The sequence below is a fragment of the Dendrobium catenatum genome, unplaced genomic scaffold (assembly GCF_001605985.2).
Source record: "Dendrobium catenatum unplaced genomic scaffold, ASM160598v2 original_scaffold_27042, whole genome shotgun sequence".
NCBI classification, from domain to species: domain Eukaryota; kingdom Viridiplantae; phylum Streptophyta; class Magnoliopsida; order Asparagales; family Orchidaceae; genus Dendrobium; species Dendrobium catenatum.
In genome coordinates, this window is record NW_021345501.1 from 727,991 (window position 1) to 751,870 (window position 23,880).

A 23,880-nucleotide genomic window follows, 5' to 3' on the forward strand; every position below is an offset into this window, starting at 1 on the left:
CAAGAAATCAATGTGTAAATAAACATGTTATAAATTCTATAATAAGTTATAGTGTGATTATATTACAAATATGCATGTCAAAGCATCATCAATGCAATTTCACTCGAATAAATCCATATACAATCATGTCAGGTATCATCGTACCTCAATATGACTCATCTGTCATTCATCATTTTTTGATATATATATATATATAAAGTCAATTTTGTCAAACACTCTGCACCAAGAAGGAAAACACCAACTAAAAAAACCTATATTTTTTATAGAGTCGTCATTCATCTCCAACAAACCAATATCTAAATGGGTTTTATCAACTTACATACCATGGCACATATTTCTCATAAGCATGTTTATGGCAAGCATTACATAGACAATATAAAAATTGTGAATTTTAAAACCAATATGATTTGCGAAAATAAAAATTATTTCATTTACTGGAACTAATGTGCATGAAATTACATTTTTTTATGAAAAAAATAAACATTGATGGATAAGGGTACATGCATGAAACAATAAATTAAGGTAAAGTGGGTTCTATTACATGATAATTTTGCTATGAATAATAAAAAAGATCTATTATAGATGTATGATAATAATTAAGTATAAAAAATAAGATTGAGAACCTATCATATCTAGGAACTTAATAAAAATAACAAAGATAATAGCCCTAACAAATAAAAGTATATTTATCGATCTCTTAATAAATAATAGTTACTTACAGTAAATTAATGCTACAAACTCTAAATTTTATTGAAGTCTACTAAATTTTCCAAGCAAAGGTTCTACAAGAAATGAAACCAATCAATTAAACGTACAGAATCAGATGCATTAAAAGTAATTATTTTACTAGGATAGATATATCCTAATTGACCTAAGTTATCCAACCACTAAATTTAATTATCATAAAAATGTAATCTAGCTTAGGATTCAACTAGTCACATCTGGTGAACAAGAAAAAGAGAATAAAAGAAGACGAAAAATAAAAAAACATACTATCATTGGCGTAATTCAATCAAAGGAGGACGAAAACAAGGAGGATGCTTCTCTACTCTCGGATTTCCCGATCAAAATAACTTCTAGAAAAAAAAATTGGGTCGGAGATAGAAAAACTGCACCTGAATACACAAGATAATAGATGAGATTCATGTGGCACTAAAGTAAGGCAAACGGGAAGTAAAGAATAAGAATCCAAATAACACCTTTCTAAAACATGGGTCCGCCAAATCTTTAACTACGGTGGATTCTGCATTTGAATAGCTGTGCTCAACCTTAGCTTCGGAAAGCAGAGCCTCGCGATTCTAAAGAGAGGAGAAAAAAGGAGGATGAAGAGCAGGATGCGGCCATCGTGCTTCGAAAAGAGGCAGCCGCCGGCGTAGATGTAAGAAGTTCGATCCCTAAGGGAATTCGAGAACCGACGGGTTCGCAAAAGCTCAACAAATTAGAATAAAGCATAAAAAAAAGGGTGAAATATATTTGAAATATTTATTACTATTTGAATGAATATAAAATAAATATAAATAATTATTTTTATTTAATTTTAAAAATAAATATTATGTAAAATTTAATAATGATGATGATTATGGCCGGTAGCCAGCATTAGCAATAGCGATGAGCAAAAATGAACATTAAAAATATAACAATATTTTATAGAGCAGAGCTATGTGAGACTTCTATAAGCCCACTTTGTATACTCCATTCAGTCTATCATAACTAATGTTACAATGAACAAATCATGCATTTATATTTTTTTATGAGAGAACATGTCAAAAATACGAGTAATTATTGTGTCCGGACACGGAACGCGTCCAGAGACCAATAACAACACGCCACGTCACCTGGAACTCGGTACCGAGCACTCGGTATTGCTCGGTATACGTTCAGATTTTTGATTTTTTGTCCGAGCGTAATAACTTTTCAAAAAATACGACTAACTATTAGTCCATTCATTCCATTCCAAGATGGGCGATATATAATAGAGTTAAGAGGTTGCCAAATAAAGATAGAGAATAACCAAAAAGGTTATAGACTTATAGTTGAAGTTGGATGCTCGAAAATATTTTTGAAAAAAAAATATTATATAGGGCATCTTATGAGAGGAGGGAGAAATTTTGAGGAAGAAAGTGAGAAGGTGCATACCACTGACCCAACCTTTGATGACATATAGCAAGAGAAGGACATGGAGTCAAAGGTTTAAACATGTGACACCTAGAATCTAATTTGATAAAATTATTTCTTTTTATCTTTTATATAACATTCAAAGCCATCTAATTTCTTTTCAATAATGAAATATCATGAAAAGTAACTTCTATCGATCAAAACATTAATAAATATATGTATTCATTGCTCCAAAAATCATATACAATAGTCATTAGTCATACAAATATAATAATCAATCTTCTCACTCTCGAGTAAAAAAGGATAACTAAAAAACAAAAAGAAACAAGATAATAATAAAATTTGAGGAATCCTATAAGTCTCGCACTCATGATCCTCTTCTCTGGCCTGAAATCATTTAAATTGCATTTAATGAGCTAAAAAGCCCAACACGTCACTAAAAATTCTATAACTAAGTTCAAAGTATGGTAAATAAGTAATATGTATGTAATCATCCTATTCATAAACAATGGCAGTTAATATGATCATGATTATGTGTAGGAATAGTAAAATACATGCTATACGATAAAATCTGTGAACCAATAAACTAATATAGTACGAAGGCCAGTAAAGCAGTATAGTACGAAAACAATAAATATGTAAACCAATAAGGATGTCAAAACAATGAAAGAGAAAATAATCATTCTTATAAATCATACGTTGTAGCAATGCTATCAAATCAATAAAAAAACTTATAAATTAATAAAATTGAAGCCACTATGAAGACTATTGGAATACATAATAATGCAATACTCTCAAATCAGTATACACATGATATTTAATCATTTTATATCAGTATCAAATCATTATCTTATATCACATGCTCAGTAATAAAAATCACATAATTAGTACTAATAAACCATGAAATAATGAATCAATAGCATTAATAGTGACGGTGATTCAATAGTAGTATCAATATTGGTTAAATCAGTAACTATAACAGTAAAAGCAGTATGGAAACCGTAAATCAATATATTGACAGTAAAAGTATAATGAATGCATCCAAGTAATCACACTAACAAGGAGCTATGGCTTAAGCAATGTTTTTTTTAATAATCAATAAACCGATAAAGCAGTGACCATTGGCTTAATAAATAGAGTCATTACTTGTTATTCGTCGGCACAGTAATCATCTTCTTATAAATCTCAATCAGTAATCACATGAGACGATAACAACAAATCACAACATTTAAAGAAAAGCTCGTCACTCCGCTATCCTATACATGTCAGTTAGTCTCCAACAAACATTAGTAAATATCAAGTCCTTACTTATTTTTACACATACTATTATTATAATATTATAAAAATAAAAGCAACTAGTTATTACTTAATCACATGCCAACATTCACTCACAATACTTGTATTAACAGTTAAATCATATTAAAATGTCAAAATCACTATTCCCATTCAAATCATACAAAATATAAATAGTTCTATTTTACTTGATGAAATTTCAAAATCAACTAGTCAAAATATCCATAATTATTAGTATTATAACATACAAAAGAATTGCACGGTTGAAGTTCACTAAATCCAAACAAAATGCAATAAAATTATTTTAGGAAGAAATTCAACTATTGAAGTCAAAATCTTTGAAAATAAAAATGTAATAGAAGTTACCTACAACGATCTGAAGATTTTTCTTAAAGGCGATGAAGCAAACCGACAATCAAAAACCTGACTTTTTCTTTCCCCTCTCCTCCTTCCTTCCCCTTCTCTTGTATCCTTCCACAACAAGTCACGACAGTAGGTGAGAGAGTGACGGAATGGAGCAAATGGCATTTTATTGTGAGATAATGATAAATACTTCAAGTTGTTGACCGGCGCAAAACTCATATTTTTCAATGAACTAGAACAAAGTTTATTATAATAAATGTGAGATCTCATTTCTTGAAAATTCCATGAAATTATATAATTGTGATCCTTTTGCACCACAATGCTGACCTTGAAGTGAATAGTTAATATATTTTACAATTGCTTCCTTCAATTACTTAAGCAATCAAGGCTATTTGATAGAAGGGAGGAACTTGTTTCTAAAAAATTGCCTTTAGCGTGGAGCAAGGCAATTTTCTAAGACTAAATTTCAATATGATTTTCAATTTTGATAAAAATATTATCCACATATGATTATAACAATTCTAAAATCAACACAATTGGAATAGTCCAAAATTATTTACTTGTGGTATATGTTTAACAACCATTAAAAAAAAAACATCAATAATAAATAAATACATTTTTTTAAATAATAAATGAGAGGTAATTGTTTTATATTCCCTAATAACCAATTGTTATTTGCTAAATCACTTTAGTTCAGTTTTTTTTTTTTTAAAGAAAGAGATTGAAATCTAAACTAAAGCTTATATTTGGTTATGGTTAATTTAGTTTCTAAAGATTTTGAAAGTTTTTCTTTTATATTCTCTTATGTAATTAATGTCTTCACACTTATCATTTCTAACCAAAAAAATATCAAAATATAATTTTCTCCACCTATGATTACCTCAAAAATATACAAAACTCGCTTTAAATTTATTCAAAATTAACTCAAGTTTTTTATGGAAAAGTCCTCCGAAAATACTTACTATTTTTGTAGTTATAAAATTAACGCCCTAACGTTGTGTAGCCAAGCGGCCCAGTACTGTGTCCCCATAGCTCTTTCAGGCGGATTGAACATTTTTCTTTCTTATTTTTCTTAAGGATGACGTTCCTTGGTGTTATTTACAAGACTTTCTCTTCTCATTTGTGCGTGAGAACGGTGTAAAAAAGAAGAGAAGTAAGGACAACAAGAGAGAAGAGAGAGATCTTTACTTATTTTTCTCAATTTTCATAGTGGATTTCTTGGTGTGATGTGGCTACTTGAATTTTTTCCGATTTCAGATTTTTCCATGTTAAATCATGATGTCCTTTTATTTGTTGTTTATTTCATTGTGTGGTTTACTTTCACATCCCCCCAACAGGTTTCTCCTTCTTTAAAGTTAAGTGCAAAAAAAAAAAAAAAACTTAAGCCATATTTTCTAGTTAACTATTTGCATGTATGGTATTGAAAGAAACAGTAACAATCAAGTTCAATCTTCACTACATCAGCTCAATTTCACATTACAACAATAATACATTCAAATTTTAGGAAATAAAGACTAAAAAATCATTAAAATATAAAACATAAGGATATAAATGAATAAAGTGTTTAAAAAATTAATTAACATAATAAACAAACAAGGATTTCAAAATTTAAAAGATTTAGAATGTCTATAAAAAAATTAAGAATTACATCTCATGACATTATGTGGACATCAATGTAATAATGCCTCATCAACATATTATAGAATTCTTTCATCTCCAAAATTTGTCCCCAAAAAATATATCTGAGTTGATAGAAGTGAGGTATCAATAATTTGATGTCTATCAAATACATGTAACATTATGATAATACTTCTTCTTGATATGCAATTTTTTCATATATGCTTTCCTATGAAACATTATGAGCTGTTTCTTACAAATTCAAAAGAAGTGAGTGCTAATTAAAAACTCAGGTTTTGTTTGGGACAGTTTTTTTACTGTTTCTTAAAGCAGCTTTTAAGTACAAAAATTCTAACTTTTGCACTAAAAACTGTTTTAAGAAGCAGTAAGAAAACCGCCCCAAACAAAGCCTCAGTTTATTGTGAAATGAATGTCTTAAATGAGCTAAGAGTTTGCCTCTTAATTAAATTGAGTAGTTGGCCAATCTGCCTCATCGTTAACAGCCCTATGGCTGACGCACTTTTTTGTGTTCATGCATAATCTCATAGCTAGCATTTTATAGCAGAAAGCTGTTCTCTGTCCCTTTCTTAGATGGTTGAACTTCCAATCTGTTTGGTTGTAAGGTGAAAAAAATCAATAAGAGAGAGAAAACAAGCAAGTTGCAGTAAAGGTGATTGAGTCTGAAACTAAATCCAATAACATAGCCAAATCCCTTTTTTTGAGAAATTTAAAGCTATCTTTTTTTTCGTGATACATATTATTTTCTATAAATAGTATCAAAATTGATGAAGGTGGTGAAGACAGGTGTAGGGATACCAATAAATAGGAGGCCAAATCTAACCAGCTTACTGTTTCCCAAGGCACAGAAGATAGCTTGAAATGATAATAATAAGCCAAAAAAGAGCAGTTACCTTCAGTCTTCTATCCATTGTTGTTTTCCTTCATCCTCTTCATGACTGGGCCATTGCTGCAAGCCAGAAATCTCCAGGTCCACCGGCCGTTATCGTCTTCGGCGACTCGATTGTTGATCCAGGAAACAACAATGTTATTCTGACAATAGCTAAGTGCAATTACCCACCATATGGAAAGGACTTTGTTGGCCACAAAGCAACAGGAAGGTTCAGCAATGGCAAGATCCCCTCTGACTTTATAGGTGATTTTCCTAAGATTGCTAATTTGAGCCTCGAGTGAGCATGCATAGATTAACAAATTGGATCAACTTTTAGCTCAAATTGACCGTTAGAGCTAATTCTAGATCATATATATTTCTGAATGTATGTATGTATGTATGTCAAGATAAGAATTTATATAGAAGATTAGAACCAAATGAAATGGAATAGGCTTTGATTGGTTTCAAACTCGGTTCAAAAATGAAAAGCTAAGATCGAATCAAGTCTGTCTATAGCTATGCCTTGGCTCAGATCAAGCTCATGCCAAATGATATTTTACCATATTGTCTCAAACTGTTCCCTCAGTTTTCAGTCCTTATAAAGTAGGCTAGACTTCGGCTTCGTTTGGGACAGTTTTTTTTTGCTTTCTAAAACAACTTTTTAGTACAAAAAATTCTTGAATTAGAAAATTTTATACTAGAAAGTCATTTTAAAAAACAGTATGAAAGCAGTCCCAAACTAAGCCTTCAGAACGAAGCCATCAGCTAGCATTATCTATTTAGACTCGATCATTTCATGATTCGTTAACCTTCATTAAGTTTTGTTAGCATAGCTGAAAAAGACCAAAAATATGTAGATTTAATATTATATGTTCGTTCACAGTGATTTCTTTTCAGCTTCTCAGTTAGGAATAAAAGAATACGTACCTGCATATTTGGGGACAGAATTATCAGCCCATGATCTTATAACTGGAGTAAGCTTTGCATCTGGTGGCTGTGGATTTGATCCTCTCACATCTCAGCTAGTGGTATCTTTCATATACTTCTTACTGAAATATCAGATAGCAAGTTTGAGAAAAGTTCTTAGACTCATAAAAATTTAGCAACTTCACTTAACTTCAACATATTTCCTCTTCAGTCTGTGATTTCCTTGGAAGAACAGCTAAATTTGTTCGTGGAGTACAAACAGAAGGTGAAAGCCATTGTAGGAGAAAATCGAGCAGAATACATAACCAGCAATTCAGCATATTTTATAATCGCTGGAACAAATGATCTGGCAAGCACTTACTTCGCCACACCATTTAGGAAGTTTGAGTTTGATCTCCCCTCCTACATCAACTTTACAGTCCAATCAGCTTCAACTTTAGTTCAGGTATGAAAGATAAATTGAGATTTAGGCTTCGTTTGGGACGGCTTTTTTACTGCTTCTTAAAATGGTTTTTAAATACAAAAATTAAAATTTTTATAAAAAAAGTCGCTTTAAGAAGCAGTGAAAAAAGCCGTCCCAAACGAAGCCATATTATATTTCTTAATTTAAAGTACATGTTTGGTTCCATCTCATAAAATAACGTTATATTCAAGAACCTTTCATCAGTTCACTATTTGCTCTCATTTTTTACAGAAACTGTACCATTCAGGGGCACGAAAGATCAGTATTGCTGGTGCTCCTCCCATAGGTTGTTTGCCATCACAGAGGACTTTAGCGGGAGGAATTGAAAGAATATGCTCAGCAGCTTACAACCAAGCTGCAACCTCCTTCAATTCACAGTTATCAAAGGAGATGCAGAGGCTTAACAACATTTTGCATAAAGTAAAGGTCCTCTATATTGATATTTACACCCCTTTGCTTGATCTCATCTTACACCCTTCTAAATATGGTAAATACTCATTCTCTTACATCTACTTCGGCTTCATTTGAGATAACTTTCTTAGTGTTTTTTAAAGCAGTAAGAAAGCAGTCTTAAAGGAAGCCTTAATCTAATACCATCATTTTGAGAGTGAACCAAATGTATCTAATTCATTTTTCTAATATGTTCATTCAAATCATAGGATTTGTGGAATCCAAGAGAGGATGCTGTGGTACAGGAACTTTTGAGGTCACACAAACTTGTAATAGCTTGACCACCTTTGTCTGTGAAGATGCATCAAAATATGTATTTTGGGATAGCTACCATCCCACAGAGAGAGCATATGATATTTTGGTGAGGAAACTTGCCCAGAAATATGGTGCATCACTAAATTAACATGGCAAACAGGCAAGTCATCTTTTGCTTTGCTACTTCTACTTATGTTTTTACAATGCATATATGAATATATCCCAATATTGCTTTGAATTTTGCATGTTTTGGATAATCTAATTGAATAAATGATAGTAAGGGAGCGAGATTTACTTCATTTATGAACATTGTTATAGGCTTGAATGTGAATGAATCATGAGTAAATGGGCTATGATGAAAAAACTCTCTACTCAACTTATCTGCCATATAGCACATTACATAGTAATGAACATTAATATGTACTCTTATCAAGGAGAAATTATTAAATGTGGACAATGCATTTTCCTCTTCATGCAGAGCCAATATCAAGCTAACAGTTGGGGCCAAACACAAGATAATTTCTCCATGATAAGAGTTAGCTTGATATTGGCTCACAACATGTTCTCAATTTGAGAACAAGTTATAATTTTTTTCTAACCCAAACACAAAAATATATAACAAACATAAGATCACAACATGTTCTCAATTTGTATGTCAAATTAAAATTGAATTCATCACATTTATCACAACATATACTAAATCTAATAGTCCTCAATTTATTCACTGTCCTCAACCTCCTGAACCTTCTTCTATCATTGTTGTTTCTTGAATGACCTATGCTCCACCTACATCTCAATTTGTGTGATAAAATTGAAGGTAGTTGGCATATTATGTGAATAAAATATTCAACACCCTTAACAAATACATCTATGAGTGACTTTATTCCCAGTAATAATCTATTACACGTGCATGACCCTGACTTCGAATATCCATATAGAACTTGATCTTAAAAAAGTTAAAAAAAAAAAAAAAAGAATATTTGAAATTATATGAAGTCAATTGGTCTATTTTCCCACATCCCCTCTCCACTATTATGATTTTTCAATTACAATTCGTTAATGTAACTTTGCTATAACTCATTCAAACAATATAATTATAAGCATAAATCTAATTCTAAGGTCGTTCAATATAGCTAAAAATCTTAAAATGATAATATATGAAGGTAGTTACTCTCTTTCTCCACATCCCCTCTCCGCTATTAGGATTAATATTTTATATTGCAATTAATGAATGTAAGCATAAATCATTCCAACATTATAATTATAAGCATAAATCATTCAACATTATAATTATAAGCATAAATAAAATTATAAGATTATTCGACATAGAAATGTAAAAACTCTAAGGGGTTGTTTGGTTGGATTACATGAGGGTGTAAAGTATTCCAATAGAAAAGGCTATAATTTTTTTTGTTTTTTGTTGGATAAAAAATGAATGCAAAATAATGCAAATATAGCATAAACCATTCTACTTCATTTTTGAGGTAAACTAAACCCGCCCAACTTTGAGCGAGGTGGTTTATATCGCAAGCAATCTCGTTTGACCTTCGCAGACCACTATCAGTCACCTCCACCCGCCTCCGACCATTGCCACCCTCCCGCCACTTCCACCACCTTCTCACCGCCATTGTCGCAACCACCACCACCGTTGTCGGCCGTAGACGACCTCCATCATCGTTTTTCACCACCACCATCGGCTGCCGACCACCACCACGGCCTCTACCAGCTACCACCACTACCACCCTCTAACCACCGCCACTACCTCCATAGTTATTGACCACCGTCATCCACAACAACTGCCACCCTCTGGCCCCCACCGCCAGTCACCACCAACTTTAAACTTTACACCACATTCATTTAACTTCAAACTAAATAAAAAAAAATGTTTATCATAATTTACTTTACACTCGTCCAAACAACTCTAAAGAATTAATTTTACATTGTATTCCTTTTTGCACTGCATTTCTTTCAATTTGTATTCCTTTTTTAGCCAACCAAACAACCCCTAAGTCTAACTATGACTCTTTTTTAATAAAATCTAACGACGGGTACTAGCATTACTGTACCAGATTCCATCAAAAGTCTGCAGTTAATCATGTTTGGACGAGAGTAGTAATAGGATGGGTGACCTCCTGGCTGGAATTCTTCCCCTTTAAAAAAAATTTTAAAAAAAATTAACAAATGAAAACTAAATAAAAAATAAAAAACTACTTATGTGAAGTTTTACCTTTCAAATCTAAAAAAAATGAAGAAAAATGGTCTAGAAATAACCTTGAACTACGCCGGGCAACATAGAGTTTGAGAGAGGTTTTCGGGAGAAGAAAAAAATGTGAAATGGGATAGGGAGGTAGGTTTGGGCCAAAATAGGGCTTTTTCTGGCAAAATTTCTGATGGATTTTTCTGTCAAAAATTTTTTTAAAAAAATCTAACGAAAAAATACATTGGAAATTCTACCGGGGTACTTAATTACCAACGAAGTTTTAGCCAAAATTTTGGCCAAAAATTAACAGCAAAATTTTTGTCCGTAATAGGTAAATTTCCTATAGTGTCCACCCTCTTTATTTCTCTTTTGTTGACACCTCATTGATCCATAGAATCTCTATTGGCTACTCATCAATCTTTGGACTATTGTGATTAGTTTTTTTTTTTTTTTGTCTACTCATCAATTATTGAACTATTGTAATTATTTTTCTTGATTTTGTATGCTTTTTATTGGAAGACCTCCAATGATTGCATAAATACTTGACAAATACTACATTGAAATTTGTGGACTTTTGCAATTATTATTCTACCAACTCATTAATTTAAAAAAAATTATGAGGCATTGTTAATGGGATTAAGCCCACCTCTCCTTTACCATTTGAGATGGAGCTAGCTTTATTGTCTTTTCTAGGACCATAGGCTCTATGGTCGTTCAATTGCTAATTCTTTTGGTGGTGGTTCGCCATATTCTCACCCTATTTCCCCAGGCTTTGACCAATGATAATGGTTGGTTCTCCCCCTGTTGGATCAATAAATATCATATCTTAAGCCTCAAACTAATTGTTAAAAAGAGGGTCTTCTTTGGAATTGTGTTAATTATCATATTTTAATATCATACTATGATGACTTGCCTCATATGAGATGGCATAAATTTGTATGGCATTTGTTACTCCATTTGTTATTGATTTGATATTAATAATGTTCTTCAAGCTACCAATAATCTCTCGTTAAGACATATTATTACCTCTAATATTTATCAATTTTACTGGAATGAGAATGAAACTCGGAAAAGTTTCAAGAGAAGTGCTATGGAAAGTTCTAGAAGGGAAAGAGGTTATTAATGTTTATATTCAAGTCATTAGGGATATGTATGCGGCAGCTATTTCTTGTGTTCAAACATTCTTGTGTTCAAACACAATTTGAACTGAAATGAATAAGAAAAAAATTGGTAGAAACTTTGCTAGTAGTTCTTCAACATCAAAAGGCCATTCAAGCCGAGCTAAATTATTGAAAATAATATCATGAGTGAGCTGACATTATTCAATGCGCATTTGATGCTTCCGCCTAATTTTTATATGCTTTTCTCTTCTTCATATTAACTAATGGCGTTACTCTAGTTTTTCGTGCTCGCACTTCTTTTCTAGCTTCTTTCTAGCAAGTTTTGCGATAATTTTGGTCCTTCATTTTTGCTCCTACTTTGTTTGTTGCTTATTCTTGTTCTAATGATGGCATTGATGATGGTCCGAATACATCGCTACTTATTTGACCTAATCTAATACCTCTTTGTTAGTAGCTAAAGTTCCCTACCAACAGATCAATATGAGTTCTATGAGCAAACCTTTTGATTTGACACTACTGACTTTTGTTATTTATAATCTACAAATATATGTGAAACAACTATAAGGAATGATATGATAATTTGCCTCTGCCATCATAGGGAAAGTAGAGCATATGCTATGATTGTATAAAATGAAATTAGACAATAATTAAATGATATGATAATATAAGAGTGAAAATATTTAGCTACTAAAAGAAATAAATATAAACTATATTGATGGCTGCTTCACAGCATTTTCTTATCATCCCAATGTAGAACTAGAGATGATGAACCTTCTCTTAATCATTATTATTTAACCAAACATTAAAATTTTGATTCATTTCCACTTATTTCTTTTATGAAATAGAGCTATACAAATTGGTGCATTTAAATTTCTAAAGTAAGGCATCATCAATATAGTTCTAAAAATAGAAAAGAATAAAATGAAAATTCATATCAATTATTCAGATTAATCATTAAACCTTTTATTTATTAGAAATTAAATATGAGTACCAATAAGATAAAATATCATTTTATATGAAACTATTTTTTTATGTTGATAATCTGTTTCCTTCCAAGTTTCACACAAACTTATGACCAACATTACTGTAAAAGTGTTGAGTCCAACTACATAAATTTTATGTTAGAATTTAAATCAAAGATTTTGATATCGGCTTTTAAAATTTTCACCAACAAATGGCCTATTTATTTAGCGTCATTCTTTATTTCTACTCTTAAAAATTAAAGAAAAAAATGCTTAGTTATTGCTTTGTAAGTACTTTACTTTGAAATTTTAAATATAAATCAAATTATTTTTAAAAATAACCAAAAATATTCTAATAATTTTATTATTACTATTATTTTCAAAATATTAACTCCCACTTTCTCAATCTTGGCATCATTCCAACTCATAATCATTTAAATTATAATCATTTTCTTTCTTTTATAATAAATAAGCTAGCTCGAACTCATAAAATAAAGTTTAAGCTTGAACTTGAACTCAATTAATTAATCAACCTTAACCTCAACCCAAAGAAGACTCGAGCTCTACTTGACTTAGGCTTCATTTGAAACAGCTTTCTTATTGCTTTCTAAAACAATTTTCTAGTACAAAAAGTTTTTGAGTTAGAAATTTTTATACTAGGAAATTATTTTAAAAAGCAATAAGAAAGCCATCCCACAAAGCCTTAGGCTTCGTTTGGAACGACTTTCTTACAACTTAAAACAACTTTTTAATACAAAAATTTAAATTTTTGTACTAAAAAACTACTTTAAAAAATAATTAAAGAAGTAATCCCAAACTAACCCTTGATTACGACAAATTATTACATCCGATCACCGAACGCGGAAAATAAGTTCAGACATCCAATAAAAATTTGCAGCGTCATCTGCGCTTTAGTTGCACTTTAGTTGCGCTTTACCTACACTTTACCTGCGCTTTTAACTTACGTTTTAGTTGCGCTTTACATACACTTTAATTGCACTTTACTTACGATTTAGTTGCGCTTTACATGCGCTTAATTTAAAATAATATTTTATTAATATATGGACCTATCTCGACATCCGGTGACCGGATACAATAATTTGCCCTTAATTACACCCCCTAACCACACCCACAACCGACATCTGCATTTGGTTTAAGGACACCGGCTACAGCACCATGCCCTCTTCCAAATCATTAAATAAACCGCTGAGAAGATATTTAATAAGCAACATAAACAAAAATAATTTTAGTAAAATATCAAATATATTTTTTATTCATATCAATATATAAATAGAACCAAAAAGAACCCCAAAACAGCACCCTAATTGAACTAACACTTGCTATGAGCCAGCCACGATCATTTAATTCTATAATGCAGATATCCAAGCCAGAGAAAATTGGGCCATAGATGGTAAGCAACAGTAAATGACACAAGCAAAATTTTGAGAACTGTACATATAGAAGAAGAGACCGTCGCAGTGGAAGGCAAAGCTCCACTATTTTCTCAATACCTAATAATGCTCTTACAAAAGAACAGATGGGATTGCCTGAACTCCAAACGCAGAACTTGAGAGATAGACAAAAATCTGCACGGCTACAAAAGATAACAAGGAGCCAAAGCATATTTACAGAGACAATAATAGCTATGACTAGAAAATCAGCGAAGCTTATTCTTGGCAACAGCCTTGCATAACTCATCCTCATAAAACAATACTCTATTAGAAGCCAGAGGCTTGAGAAGGGTAGGTTTTGGCATATTAGGAAGCAACATACAATTAGAGGGTAATGTAGAATCTTGAAAGAGGACAGCTGCAACCTGTTTTATGTCGAGCAAATGAAGGCGAGGAGGGCGGGGAGCTTGCCTTGGAGCTTTCGGAGTAAGCGGGCTCGAAATCCTGATACCTTTGCCCTGTCCTCTGCAACAAAACACAGAAGAATGTAGTTAAGTGCATGGTTGAATCAACTGACAATTGGTTTCGTCGCTTACTACTTAAAACAGCTTTTTAGTACAATTTTATTAATTTTTGTACTAAAAGTTATTTTAAAAAGCAGTAAGAAAGTCATCCCAAACAAAGCCAAAGACTCGTGTTTGCATACCTCGTGAAAGGCCAACGTTCAGTCGGAAGAGGTGTTTGTATCCTAAGCATCTCCAATCTAGACCGGTCAGGTGTTGTGTAATTAAAATAAGTTTGTCTGGCTATAATCACCTGCGATATTTAAATAGCTATTTAGTCTTCTGAGGAAGCTCATTTTGATTTGTTGGTTTACAGCTTTGACTATCAACCAAAAAGTCTTACGTATATGATATGTATATGAGTTTAACTTAATTGACCTAAATGTCCCAAAAAAATACTATTCCAAAAAAAAATATGGACGAAATAATGATCTTCCTCTAAAATTTAGGAAGGCTTATAGAAACTGACCACAATTATTAATTATACATTTAAAAAAAAGTTTGTTTGCCAAACAAAGTAGGAATGTCTGCATTTTTTTAAATGAAAGATCACACTTTGTGACCATGGAATTATAGCCATCTCTTTAATCAATAGGCCACGGGCCATTTCAAATGTGTGAATTTGATTGCTGAAGAGTGAATTTTTTAAGTTTAGTAATAAACGACATATTAAGGGAGAAAAATTAATCAGCCTGAAAGCATGCAGATAAAACTGTAGATGGTTTTTATGAAGTTGGTAAAATTGGACTGAAGCGTCTCTATATTATTTTCATTGGGATAAGGGGAGGGGGTTCCTTTCTTAACAATGACTAGCATCTAAGTGGAATTCATAATTGTTTAGTAACATTTTATCATTTTTATTGGGTTTTTAGGATCTAAGTTCAAAAATTGATGAAGGCATTGAAATTCTTTAAGTTTGTTATTTGATAAAAGAGATTTTTTTCCATAAATCATTACTTTGAATCAAAGGCATTATCATTTGGTTCATACTCCACAAAAATTTGATCTAGGCTTAATGACAATGTGTGTGAATTAAGTAACATCATTGAGTAACATTTCTATCCTCAACACCGAGTCCTAATAGTGTCCTATTCGAGTTAGTTCATTTTGATATTTGTGGTCCAAATTTGTTCTTCCACATTTAAACTTTTGGTAACTCATTACACAATATCCACATCAATTTCCAAAAATAATACTGTCCCCACAATAATGCTATGACTATCATTACAAAAAATTACAACCACCCTGAGCAGACCCTAACTCAACACATTGATCGGAATAGAAGTTTCCTGCTAGCTAATACGCAAAACAATAATTATAAGCAAACAATAAAAATAGCAGGATGAAGGAAAGCAGGAGCAGGAATAATAAAAGTGATGCAAATTAAAGTTGACAAAGGAAATTATGTTCAAATAAGCAAGTTTTACAAAAGAAAAAATTACTCAAACTAGTGAAAATAAGATAAACGAACCATTTTATCATACCATTTAGAAGTGGGAAAATCATAAGAGACAGAAAGGTAGATAGAGAAAAAGATAACATACTGCTGATCGAATTCGCTGGCTGACATGGAAAACTGCTCTTAGTTGATCATGATGTAAATAGCATAGAATTTTCACCTTGGAATATGCAAGACACCAAAGTAATAATATCAGACATTATGAAATTAGATCATCCCCCAAAAAAAATCAATCAGAGCCTGGGATGAAAACCAAGCACAAGTTCTGCGGTCACATACCAATAGTTCAATGGGGAGAGATTCAAGCCTTGAATGGCACTCAGAGTTTACAGAAGCTGGTGTTCTAGGTGACTCAAGCATTTTAACTTGTCGAATCGCATGGGTTGGCCCTGCTGGAGACTTCAAATTAATTGTTGTTGAAGATGTAGCAGGCATGGTGCTTTGACTACCAATATCAGCTAGGGGTAGTGGATCTATTTTCCTCTCTTGAGTATCCAACATTATCCTTTTCTTTCCCATGCTCTTTTTATCCTTGGAATCTAACACAACCCTTTTCTTTCCTATGTCGGTGCAACATCGGGATGTAGACAAGTTATAACAAAGCTGAGCAAGAGCACCAGGCTTGAGATACTTATTGCTGGACTTCTTAGCACGTCTCTTGTTCTTGTAAGCCATGTTCACTGAGGTTATAGAATATATGGAGCACCCTTTACTTTCTGTCACTATTAAAATGAAGCTGGTTGTAATACTTTCTGATTTTCTCTTAAGCTCTAATGCCACTCTAGAACTTCAAAGGAGATGCTATACTTAGAAGAATGTAGTGATTTCTGCAATTATATGATGGATTTAATGATTTCCTATAATAAAAACAAAAAAGTAAGAAAAATATTTTGGAGAATGTAGAGAACTAAAATTGATACTGTAAAACATAATGCATAATTTCTCGGCCTGTTAACTAACACAGAAAAAGAAAAAAAGTATAAGTTGTTAAGAGTTAATTCATTACGTGATATTCTGTTAATAAACTGGCTACTTATCCCCTATGTACCGACAAAACCATAATTCAGCGAAGAGAAAATTCATATAGATGATGTTTAACCAAAACACTACCTTTGGCAATATCCCAGGCTTAAACTATCAAATTCTGAAATAAAAAAAAAATGCTATAAGGCACATGGTTTGCATCGGATTATTGATATTGAGCATTAAAAATTGGTTTATTTGTAAATAAAAAAAAGTTTTGTGACTCTGCAAAATGACTAATTTGTGACATGAATTGAAAATATTAGAACCCACAATCTCAAATAAGATGTTAGTTGCCAGATAACAAAACTGTTTTTTTTTTTTTTCCCTCAAATCAAAATCCATGAAAACCAAAAGTAGTCAAATTTTTATGGCTAATTTGTTAAGAAAATACACTAAATGGTGACTAATGGTAAAACGTAATATGAATTATGAAATGCTACACTAAACCAGCATTTAGAAGCTATTTTTCATACAATTGGTTCACTTTACACCTTTTGCAGCAAACTAAACGACCCAAAGGCAGGAGCAGACAAACCAGAAGCAAATTAAGAAAATACCAGCTTGAAGCAAATCGTAAGCAACAGTTAATTATTAGAACAAAAAAGAAAACCTTATGTGTATGGGCACATATTTTAAAGTATATGGAATCAAGGCAACAGTAGTCCAACTTTCCTTAATCCTACATCTTCTGAAGTTCTTAGAGCTTAATTAGTTGCAGAAAACATGAAAACTCAATCTAGAAATTTAAATTGCCACACTTATTTAACCCCCACAAGCAGTTATAACCATATATTTTCTTATCGATAAAGCAGCAAATCATATGGTGTGTTGGAATCATTATAACAACATAGCATTGAATAAGGCGAAGTAACAAACTAATAAACTTTTTCGTGACTACTCCTAGCTTTAGTCTCCATTTTGAAAACAGTGATGTTGGCTAAGACAGATCGAATACCCAAGTTCAATAGTTAAGATTTTGAACATAAAGTTCATTTGCTACCCAGGATAAACTATAGCAGATTACACACTTTATCTAATACTTTCAGGAAGCTATTGAACTGGAGAAGCCGAGAAGGAAATGCTCTATAACAAGCCGATGTACTAAGTATCAAATATATGGCGAAAATGATTAACGATATCACAAATAGTTATTGACACCCATCTAGCCGAACAGTGCTTTAACCAAACCCTAAACTAAACTTCCGGGAACTTGTCCTCTTTTCCAAATCCGTTCCTATACTCATTAATAAACACCAAGGAGAATAACAAAACGCCACAAACTAAGAAAAATCCATAAAAATTTGATCACATGAAGAAAATAGAAATACCGACTTTCCTCGGGTTGTGTGCATTGTTTGCATGAAGAATTAGAAGGCCAAACTAAGTCAGAAATCGCAAAATGAACTCACATGGTAAGTGCATTCCATCCACGCTTTCAACCATACCCCCTGCAATTAAAAAATAGATAAACTGTCAAACAAATTAAAATCAATTAAGAAATTGGCCTCAAGAAGTATAAATGGGAAAATTTGGAGATAGTAAGCCCTACCTATTGGCAACCGTACATCGACGACCGACCGACCGTCCGACGACCTTCAACGAGGAATTAAGCAACTGACGAAAACACACCGCCCAAACCCTAGTCGACAAAAAGCTCGGTGAGATAAGTAGAAAAGAAGAGGACGGAAGGTCAGTGGAATCGGCGGGCGAATGGGGAACCCTTCGTTTAAAAATTTCTCCCTATTGCCCGCCAAAAATTTTCGTCTACAGTTCTCAGCTCTTTAGCAAGCGCTAAAATAAAACTATGACAGCACCCAGAGACACACCCACTATTTGTTGTGAGTCGAGACAGAGTAGCATTGGGTGGTACGAAGAAGGGTGCATTAAAAGCATCTTGCATCACTTATGTTGGAATACGTGGCAGAATACGATTGGCCATTTCTTAACTAGCAGTTGGGACACGCAGCAATCTGATCGGACGGCGGGGAGCCCGCCGGCGGGTAGGTCGTCAATCTGAATGTGGGCCCGCGTGGTCGGAACATAAATGGGATTTTAAAGCCCGCTTACTAAGTCACGTTCAAGTGACAAGTCATACATTATTTATGCCACTTTTCTAAAAATCTAAAAGATTGAAAATTAAATTCGAGCTTCAGTTTTCATTCGCAAGATTTTTTTAATTTTTTTAAACAATTTTTTAATAAAAAAATTTTGAACTAAAAAATTATCTTTAAAAAATAATAAAAAAATCGTTTCAAACGAAACATAAATCTAATTAGATAAAACACATAAAAAATTAAATTAATATTCTCCTCAATCTCATATTTAGGGGTGTAAGTAAGCTGAGAAAATAATTGATAATATTTTAAAAAATCCCACCAGGCTTGCGAACAGGCCCGAGCTCGCTTACATTGGGACGAGCACAACTACAAGCTCGAGTCTGAGCCAACTATCTGATCGACGAGCCGAGCTTGATAAGGCCACTACTCAACTCGTTTACACCCACATATTATATTAATCATTATTCATTTGACAAAACAAATTATTTTTTAACCATCCATCATATTTTATTAATTAATGACTGATTATTATATTATTCTAACTGTTGCGTCCTGGAGTATTCGCGGCGGTAGAGAAATATATAGTTTAACATCTTGAGCTTGATAAGGCCACTACTCAACTCGTTTACACCCGCATATTATATTAATCATTATTCATTTGACAAAACAAACTATTTTTTAACCATCCATCATATTTTATTAATTAATGACTGATTATTATATTATTCTAATTGTTGCGTCCTGGAGTATTCGCAGCGGTAGAGAAATATATAGTTTAACATCTTAGCATTGTATAAAGATCCAGCATACAATCAGATAAGAGATAGGGTGTAGCGTTCATAAGATGCACCAGAGTTTTTACGTGGAAACTCCTAAAAGGGGGGAAAAACCACGGGGCATGGCCCAATTTGAAAGAATCTACTAGTATTTGCAGTTGATTACAAATGAGACCCTTCTTAGGAAGAAGGCCTTGGCTTGATGGTACAAATATACATCATATGGATCACATTATATGGTGGGAGTTACAATAATCAACATAGACATGTTTGTTTGGTCAGCTGGACCATAGTTGATAAGATAGATATCGGAAAAATCGTAGTTGACAGGAGACCGGGGTCAGAAAGACTGTTCCCTTGTGATGGAGGTTGTAAGGTTTGTAGTCGGTGGGAGAACGGGGTCAGAAAGACCATTGTCTGGTGATGGAGGTCGGAACGACCTTAGTAGGCGATGGAGGTTGGAAGGATCGTAGTCGGTAGGAGACAGAGGTCCGAAAGACCGCAGTTGGCAGGAGACTAGTGTTAAAAATACCGTTGTCCGGTGATGGAGGTCGGACTGACCATAGTAGGCGACGGAGGTCGGAAGGACTGTAGTCGGTAGAAGACCGAGGTCATAAAGACCGTAGTAGAAGGGAGGTACTTCGGGAGAACTCTCGGCGTTAAGTAGTGGCTCAGTAGAAGTCTATGCCTCAAGTGGTGGTCCGGCGGAGCAACGACGTCAGGCGGTGGTCCGGCGGAGGTGAGGGCCTCAAGTGGTGGTCTGGCGGAGTAACGACATCAGGCGGTTGTCGGGCGGAGGTGAGGGCCTAAAGTGGTGGTCTGGCGAAGCAACGATGTCAGGCGGTGGTCCGACGGATGTAAGGGCCTCAAGTGGTGGTCCGACGGTGGTCGAGGAGGAGTTTATTCCTTCTCTTCCTTCTCTTCTTGCTTTGGATCCCCTCTCAAGAGAAATGATGAGTCTATTTATATATTTCTGGAGTGGCATGACCCTAAAATAGGTGAGAGATCAAGGGCAAATGGGGAGTGTCGGATGGACGGTCGATATTGAATCCCTTGATTGTGGACCATTCGTCAGACATTTGAAGGCCTTAGTGATGTTGAAATTTGGCGATCTTAGTCTCGTTGGATTTGTCTTGTCGAGCCGTTCGATTTGATTATAAGCATGTTATGTTTAGAAACCGTTTCGTAATCCAAATTGTGGTTTGAACCTTCCAACAGCGCTTCTAACTCTTGATTTGGACTCGTTTGGGCTTGGATTGGGTTGGATTTGGTTTTTCTAGGTTTGTATTTCCGAGACGCTCAGTTCGACAATAAGTTTGCTGAAATCAGAGTTCGGATTGTTCCAATTTTAATTTCGTAAGTTTCCAACTTGATTTTGCCTCGAGATTCATGCCCAATCAAAGATAATTTATTTATGATATATCACTAACAAATCTGAAGGATTTGGTTTTTCTAGGTTCGTATTTCCGAGACGCTCAGTTCGACAATAAGTTTGGTGAAATCAGAGTTCGGATGGTTCCAATTTTAATTTCGTAAGTTTCCAACTTGATTTTGCCTCGAGATTCATGCCCAATCAAAGATAATTTATTTATGATATATCACTAACAAATCTGAATTTATATTTATTGGTTTATAGCACAGTAACTCAAACAGTTCTAAGTTTAAGCTAGGGGTGTCAATTATTGACACGACCCGAAATATTCGGGTTAGGGTCAACCCGTTAAACAAACGGGTCGGGTCCGGGTCAACCCAGTAACCCGAAATTGACCCGGGATTGACCAGGTAACTCACTCATTTAGTCATTTTTTAAGTTTTCCCGCGTGGGACTGGGAGGGAAAAGCCGAAAACTCGGACGTCTATCACGGGTCACGTCGCCTGGCGAGTTGTCCGCGTCCGGTGTGCAACGTCCGCAGTCCGCACCTACTAGGCTTGTCCGCATCCGGCGTGACTCACGATGCGTCAACGTCTTTCCAGTGTCAGCACCGGCGTCGGACCGCCTCAGGCCCTGTTAAAATCACAATCAACCAACTCAACAAAAATCAGGAACAAATTCCAATCCAAAAAATCAAATTTAAATCTTTGTGCAGCCTGATTTATGGAGAATTAGGTTGTTAAGACCCACTACGGCAACTTTCGTAGGAAAGCAGTAAGCCGATCTTAGTGGGAATTGTTTTAATAGAATTGACCAACTCCTTAACCCCCAATTAAAAAACCCACGACCACTTCTCAATAGAAGTCGTAAGTCCGATTATCTTAAGGGAAGTGTTTAAGTGATAATAATCTAGACCCCTTCCATTTGGGCATACCCTAGTTCTATTATGATTGGCTGTAAGACCCGCTTTCGGCAACTTCGTATTGGAAGTCGTAAGCCCCCGTATTTTAGAAAAATTGTAAAAATAAATAGCAATGATCCTAAACCTCAATACAATCAAATATTAAACCTAAAGGCATTTTAGTCTAATACGATTAAGTTGTAAGATCCGTCTTTTCAGGACACTTCCAAGGGAAGCCATTAAGCCTAACCCAAACAATTAAAATTCCGGCATCGTAGCCTAGTAGGGTTAGGTTGTAAGGCCCACCTTTTCGGGACTACTTTCTACGGAAAAGCCATAAGTCCATTTAAATCAAATACTTTTGGTACTTCTACGAAAGTCATAAATCCCATATCGATTTAAATCTTCTGTAACTCCTTTAAGGAAGCCGTAACGCCCCAAACTAAATTAACTATTAACGGGCAACTCCTAATGGAGCCGTTAAGCCCCCAAACTAAATAAATTGACGAGGCAATTCTAAGGAAGTAGTAAGTCCCAATTCAAATTAAAATTAAAACTATAAATCAAACATCTAACCACTCAGTCTACTTCGGGATCCGCTGGAGAGGAGGCAACACATGGCTGCTAATCAGATTCCCTGGACACTTACGGGTCAATTAATTGTAAGTGTTGGTAAGACTGAAATCTATGGTATACCCGGGACGACGGAACCATGGGATTTTGATCGGGTTCCTCCATCTTCCCACCATTTGAGTACTAAAAATATCTAAAATTTATTCAATCCTTAATCGAGAGTTCTCTCTTACGTTAGTAAGAGCAGTAATTAACTATGAGGTGATTACGCTCTAGAAGCAAGAATCCAGATCTTTTAAACCCTGACACTACCCTCAGGGAAAATCTTGGTTAACTACAATCGACTTAAGGGAAAGGAATCTACGGCTGTGCCAAAGCAGGATTCATGCCATTCTGTGCCATTTTTTCTTGAGCCAACACTTATGCCTAACCATTTGTCATCGAACCTCATTCAACAACCATCGTTAGGGCTCTTCATCCGTTCTAAAGGCCACCACCCGACTACTGTCCTAACTACTGTTTTATAGACGTCTAACTTCTGTCACCCGCCAACTATGGGTCCCTTCCCAACCTCTGGTCCCCCGCCGATTATCAGTTCCTCCCGACCATCCATCACACACTCATTGTGGTTGCTTTCAATATCATTGCCGCGACTTATAGTCATTCCAATCTCATCACTTGATAATAATCCCCTCTATTCCTTAGTTCGCCGACTTTATGACCATCTAATCTATTATCGCCTGATTACGGCCCTATGGACAACGAACAAGGCAAACATTTTTTTTTAGAATAATTCCATGTTCATTGATTTTTTTTGGCAAATCCCATCAGGTAGTGTGCTCTATCTATGATATATATTTGTATACATTAAGCCAAGACATTCCCCTCGGAAGAACGCAGCATCATTCTGTAATTAACTATAATACTATAATAGAAACATTTTAAACTGGGTCATATCCCCATTATTTTTCTCTTTTTTAGGATTTTTCACTTTAAAAATATTTGGTCTCTTATGTCACTAACATCTCTCTCTCTCTTAGAGTGAATGTATTAGTTTTTGTACAAATTGCTTAGGGATGCTAAATTCTATATCTATCTATCGCCGTG

At 34.1% G+C, this 23,880-nt stretch overlaps 2 protein-coding genes across 2 annotated transcripts; one reads left to right on the forward strand and one right to left on the reverse strand.

The window, feature by feature from the left end:
• Positions 1-6,204: 6,204 nt before the first annotated feature.
• On the forward strand, positions 6,205-8,610 carry LOC110112874 (GDSL esterase/lipase EXL3). The gene is made up of 5 exons (XM_020845256.2): positions 6,205-6,541; positions 7,175-7,305; positions 7,416-7,649; positions 7,899-8,154; positions 8,327-8,610. The coding sequence occupies exons 1-5, from the start codon at positions 6,268-6,270 to the stop codon at positions 8,518-8,520; spliced, it is 1,089 nt and encodes a 362-aa protein (XP_020700915.1). The 5' UTR covers positions 6,205-6,267; the 3' UTR covers positions 8,521-8,610.
• A 5,110-nt stretch (positions 8,611-13,720) lies between these two features.
• Positions 13,721-16,780, reverse strand: LOC110112860 (F-box protein At4g35930). Its single transcript, XM_028691621.1, has 4 exons — positions 16,348-16,780; positions 16,154-16,228; positions 14,753-14,862; positions 13,721-14,571 (listed from the first exon to the last, which is right to left on the reverse strand). The coding sequence occupies exons 1-4, from the start codon at positions 16,741-16,743 to the stop codon at positions 14,313-14,315; spliced, it is 840 nt and encodes a 279-aa protein (XP_028547454.1). The 5' UTR covers positions 16,744-16,780; the 3' UTR covers positions 13,721-14,312.
• Positions 16,781-23,880: the final 7,100 nt, after the last annotated feature.